The sequence below is a fragment of the Mastomys coucha genome, unplaced genomic scaffold, assembly GCF_008632895.1.
Source record: "Mastomys coucha isolate ucsf_1 unplaced genomic scaffold, UCSF_Mcou_1 pScaffold20, whole genome shotgun sequence".
Taxonomy (NCBI): Eukaryota; Metazoa; Chordata; class Mammalia; order Rodentia; family Muridae; genus Mastomys; species Mastomys coucha.
The window spans coordinates 37915269-37921260 of record NW_022196903.1 but is presented as its reverse complement, the minus strand read 5'-3'; the positions used below and the strand labels follow the sequence as shown (position 1 = coordinate 37921260).

Genomic DNA, 5992 nt, shown 5'->3' with positions numbered 1-5992 from the left:
GAGACAAGATGTTTTTCCCAGGTGGGTTGAGAGTGCAGACCAGCTAGCAAAATAACACTGTAGAAGAGAAAGTGGAAGGAAAAAGTTTCCCTCTGCTTCTTTATTTCATCAGAAAACAATAGTAAGAAATCAAACAGAATAAAAAGAATTAGGATACAGTGACTAGAATAACCTGTGGATGTCAGATATAATGTAGAACCAAAGATGTCATACTTGAATGTCATCAGTGCTAGAAACATAGAGAGGAGTGAATGCTCATAGAAACCGACTGTGTTAAAGAAATCACTTTATCACACTGTGCTGGTTGCTTAGTTCCTGATTTTCTCTTAAATAAACCCAAAGGCTCTTTCATATTCTGACTATACAGGTCCAGGGAAGTATCCTTCCATCACTCAGGCTTACATGTACATGGAAGTTAGGTGAGATTCCTAAAAATCATGTTGTTGTACTCAGTTTATCTTTGGATGGGTGATCTACAGTGTTCAAACAACTATCTGTTTTCCTTGATGTTTTTATCTTGTGCGATACTTTTTCACCACTATACAGTTTTTATGCAATTGCAATAATGGTGAACTGCCACCCTTATCATTTTGTAATAGGAATTTCTCAAAAGCCTTCTTTCATGTTTATTCTAAATACAACTTCTCTCTCTGAAAACCTGTTTCGGTTAATGACATATAATAAGGGGAAATTAAACAAACATCTTGACTGTTCTTTGCTTGTCATTTAAAGGAAAAACAAAGCTCATGCAATTAAACTTTTTTTCTGTAGGATTAAATTTATGTGCTCACTTGGGTGATTTTCATAGTAAAGTCGTATACCAGGTACTCCCTCCATTCCTAGCCCTTGCTACATTCTCAGTAGGGGTTGCTTAATTTATGCGGCATTGTTAGAGGTATATACTGGAGCAGCATATGTATAGGCTCCTTAGCATACATTTATGTCAAGAAGGAAGATGGAAATGACTTTAAAAGGAAACCACAGGGAACTACACCTTAAATAGTGAGGAATCAAATCTTACATGGTTCTGGAAGAGACAGGAGGAATTCATGAGTCCTGGCCCCTGTGCTTTGTGTAGATCTGTGCCTTTCTGGCTGTGCTTTGGAACTTGGTTAGTTGGTACTTAGGAGAAAACTCTAATCGGTATATACTCGTGACCTCAGAAACCTATGAGACTGTAAAGCATTTTTATTTCAATTCCTACAATCTCATAGAAAATACACTATGTATCCACAGTCTCTCTTGGTTATTCATCCTGATCTCTGTTTCCACAACACTCTCTTCACAGCACCCTTGACCTCAGTGTTCCTCAGGCTGTAGATCAGGGGATTCAACATGGGGTTGAAAAGGCTCTTTGAAAAGAGGGAAAGGATCTTCTGCTGCGTTTCAGGGTGCTGGGACTTGGGGGCCATGTACATGACGATGGCGCTGCCAAAGAAGAGCCCAACCACACAGAGGTGGGAGGAACAGGTGGAGAAGGCCTTTCTGCGGCCTTCTCCTGACTGGATCTTCAGGATAGCGATCAGGATACGTGTGTAGGAGACCAGTACAAAGCACAGTGGTCCCACTAAGATGAATACAGAAGCTGCAAAGATGACAATTTGATTGAGCGTTGTGTCAGCACAGACCAATTTGAGGACAGACAGTATTTCACAGAAGAAGTGGTTGATTTCATGGCGCCCACAAAACGGCAGCCTCAGGATAAGAACAACGTGGACCAGGGCTAAGAGGGAGCCACATGCCCAAGAAGCAATAGCCATAGAGGCGCACACTTTCCAGCCCATGATGACCGAGTATTGTAAGGGTTGGCAGATGGCCGCATACCGATCATAGGACATCATCACCAGGATGAGACACTCAGTGTGAGCAAAAGCCATGTATAAAAATGTCTGCATTATACATGGGGCAAAGGAAATAGATTTTTTCTTAGTGAGAAGGTTTGCCAACATCTTGGGGACGTTGTTGGTAGCGTATGAAATATCAACAATGGCCAGGTGGGAGAGAAAGAAGTACATGGGGGTGTGGAGTCTGCAGTCAAGCCAGATGAGCCCCAGAATGACTCCGTTCCCCAGCAGAGTGAAAGTGTAGAGCAGGGAGAAGAGCCCACAGAGGAGCATTTGCATCCTCGGGCTGAGTAGGAATCCTTGTAGGATGAACTCTGGGACCCATGTCTGGTTCTCTGTCATACCCTCGTGACAGGTCCTGTGGATATCACTGCAGTGAAATGTGTGCTGAGGAGCAAAGACAAATATGGATCAGTTTTTACAGAAATAGAGGGTTCGTTCATGATGCACTGTGTGCCTTTCAGTGAGCAATCGCTTTCAGAATCATTATGTGAAATCATTTAATACATTGTAACAAAAAAAATGAAAATTCATTATAGGAAACAAAGATATGATTGCAAGCTGTCATGTGATATTCCCATTTCTACATTTATTTTTGAATACAGGATTGTGGTGACAGCCAGAGTTTTTATTTTTTTGGAACATCTAGCTATTTCATTTTTAAGAAGAGACTGTGGTCATATGTCTTGTGTTTTGCGGTTCTATTCAGTTTTCATGTTTTGTTTCTACATTCTCAACCAAGTCTCTCTCATTTTATAAATTATGCAGAATAAATTGCACATGACAGGAACTCAACCAGTAATTAAAGAGCTAGTATGCAAGTGAATTAAGTAAGAAGTGACTGCAAATGCAACTTCAAGGGGAGTCTGTTTCACTGTATTTACTAGTCTTAATGTTTCAGCAAATAAAGCTTATTCTAATGCTTTTGCTTCTTGATGTTTTCCATACAACTCTAGCTCTTTGGAGGCATAAGCAAAGAATGGCACCATTCACATGGCCAGCAGTAATAGGACCAGTTCTTGAGATACTGCCAAGGTAAAAGATTATTTAAGCCAAGATTAAACACCATAATCTTCCCACTACTGTATCATCCCACCCCTTTTCAAGGCTGCTTACTCTGGATGCTGTTCCCAGAACAGTAACCCACACAGTTTAGTGTATAGTGCGTGGATGGATGGATGGATGGATGGAGAAATGGACAGATAGCATGAGTAGAATTTGTATTGCATTGAGAATAAAATTATGTAGCCTCGATATAAGAGCTTTGACTTGTCTTATTGTAGCTTGTCTTGTCCTGTTTGGCTGTTGTCTCTTAAAAGCTTGCTCTTTTCTGAAGAGGAAATGGAAAAGCGGTAGACTCAGTGGAGAGGGAAGAAATAGGAAACTAGGAAGAAGTGGAGGGAGAGAAAACTGTGGTCTGGACTTATTATATGTGAGAAGCTATTTTCAGTAATAATTCAAAAAATAAAAATAAAATGATAAGGATAAAATTAAAAGGATATACTGCATATTAATCACAGTTTCCCAACTTTCTTGTCTCTAGTATCCATCCTACCACAGATATGGATACAGGAGCTATAGGAATGGATAGATCAAAGTTCCATATAAATATAGACATACTGAATTGTCAAGGGGTCACTCCTAATGTGAAGTTTATGACTCAGTGGCTGAAAATGCCAACTCTGTTTTAAGCACAGAACACTCATTGCTCCGATTTGACCCTGTGTTTCCCATTCAGTGGGGATTTCTGAAGCCTTTCTTCCCTTCAGACCCAGCTTTGCTAAGTGGCTGTATTTTGCAAAAGATCCTTTACTCACTGTGGTAGCAGAGATGTTCTTGCTTCAGAAAGATGATCACATTTAGAAGAAACTGCATTGAGCAGCTTGGTCTTCATGTGGGTTCCAAACAACTAGAGTAAGGGCTATCCCAAAAGCTGTTGCCTCTATGTGGGATATATTCTTCTAGCTGGCATGCCTTGTCTGGCCTTAGTGGCAGAGGAAGCACCTAGCCTCACAGAGACTTGATGTTCAGGGATACCCTGGGGTGTCTCCACCTGTACAGAGGAGAAGGGGAAGGGGGATGGGAGAAGAATTGTAGGAATGGATTAACCAGGAAGGGGGCAGTGAGCAGGATAAAAAGTGAATAAGTAAAAACTGAATTTAAAAAGGAGGAGGAGGAGGAAGAAGAGGAGGAGGAGGAGGAAGAGAAAAAGAAACCCCAGCAGCTGCTGCACTGAGGTCAGAGAAGCTTTTGAAGGTTAGACCTGAAAGTCTTACTTTTTCTAGTGGCTTTGCAGAAAGACTTTATACATATATAAATCCTCACTATTCTCTTGATGAGGACTGATGCAGGGTCTAGGGCCTGCATGGTGGTGGGAACATTGGCAGGGTAGCTTTTATGGTGAGCTTACCTTCGCCCAACTCTCCCTGATTATCTCCAAGGGTCCCTGAGGAGACAATGATGCACAAAGCTCATATTTAATGTTTACCAGGAGAACAAAGTGCTGTTTATCATTCTGTCTCCACTTCTATGGCCTTTGGGGATGGTTGTTTAGTGAACAGAGCTGGCAGGTGATGATGATGTAATGCCCAACTGTGTCACTACACAGTAACTGCTTCTGGTAAGAGGAGCATACATGCTATTGGGACAATGATACAGATTATACTCCCAAAGTTTCTAGATGGCAATAGGTTCATGAGTCCTCATCCTGCCTCATGATGGATCAAGTAGGGCTTTCAAAAGGCAGAGTATGCATAATCCTTATGCTTACTTATGAGATAATGCCAACATGGATTTTGGTAGATAAGGAAAAAAAAACATGTATACAAACCTGCTCATCCAGTGATATATATCCTCAGACCATTCAATAGAGTGCTTGAACTGTATACAAGATGTAGTAAAAAAGGAAAGACAGAAGCCAAATTTAAGCTGCCCCTTGAGATACTATGGCTTCATCCCCTGACATTCAGATGATGGAATGCATCTGATCCCCAGCATTCTCATGATGTGACCATGATGTGCAATGAAATTGGTGAGCAATAATGCCTCAGAATGCGAGAGGCTAGAATTCATATTCACACAATAAAGTATAAATGAAGAGTCCTTTAATGTTTTCTGATTCTCTTTTATGTGGACATGAAGTATGTGTATGTGTGTTGTTTAGGTAGTTTTGTAGAGAAATAACTGAGACCACTAACCAGAATACAGTTTATTCTTTAATAGAGAGATATTCATGCTGCTAACCTGTGAGCAATGTGTTTGGTTAACAACAAGGAATGGAAGGAACTACCTCTGCCATTTTGTATCTCAGTACGAAAGAGCTTATCTAAAGGCCAGGCTTCAAGAAGAATATGCATTTAAGCATGATGGATGGTATGTGCTTGTGTGATATTTACAGGGATTTTGAACAAGAAACTAGCTGTACTATTTTGAAGTTCATTAAAGATACCTGGGTAAAAGACGTGTATTTCAGGTATGTGTGATTGTTAAAGCCTTGACAATAATAGCATATTTTACTGTCACTTCCCGTTTTTTAGTGACTTGCACAAAGTGACTTTTTTGTTTGTTTGTTTGTTTGTTTGTTTTTCAAGACAGTGTTTCTCTGTGTAGCCCTGGCTATCCTGAAACTCACTCTGTAGACCAGACTGGCCTCGAACTCAGAAATCCGCCTGCCTCTGCCTCCCAAGTGCTGGGATTAAAGGCGTGCGCCACCACAACGGCTCAAAGTGACATTTTTTTAGCAACAAGTAATCTTAACTTCCCAAGAGCCTGCCATTAGGCTGTCAATTAACCTTTCAATACAAGTTTTCAGCAACCACCATGAAAACTAAAAGTGTTATAGATAAGGAAAATAAGGACTAATGAGAGAATATGCTGCTAAGAAGTGGGTAATCAAAGATTGTAGAAGGAAGATCATGACAGTTTTCCCTGGCAGAAATCAAATGTGTTAAAATAGAATTTCTAGGATTACCCCAGCACCAAACCTTGTACTCTGCAATTCAAATATTCTAAATTCCTCAATACATTCAGAATGACCTGGAGACAAGAAAATCATGGGATTTTACATTTCATGTCTCCTCTAATTATGGGACCAATGTTCCTTCAGCATCTTATATCTCCCAGGATCATAGTAGACTCAAAGAGAAAGA

General features: G+C 40.4%; 1 protein-coding gene across 1 annotated transcript; it reads right to left on the bottom strand.

Annotated features, from left to right (window-relative positions):
- Positions 1 to 1250: 1250 nt before the first annotated feature.
- On the bottom strand, positions 1251 to 2186 carry LOC116098523 (olfactory receptor 2A5). The gene has a single exon (XM_031381077.1). The coding sequence runs from the start codon at positions 2184 to 2186 to the stop codon at positions 1251 to 1253; it is 936 nt and encodes a 311-aa protein (XP_031236937.1).
- Between the last annotated feature and the right edge of the window lie 3806 nt (positions 2187 to 5992).

What these genes read in the sequence shown, in the direction of transcription:
- LOC116098523 (XM_031381077.1), bottom strand. Translation starts at nt 2,186, where the DNA reads ATGACAGAGAACCAGACATGGGTCCCAGAGTTCATCCTACAAGGATTC.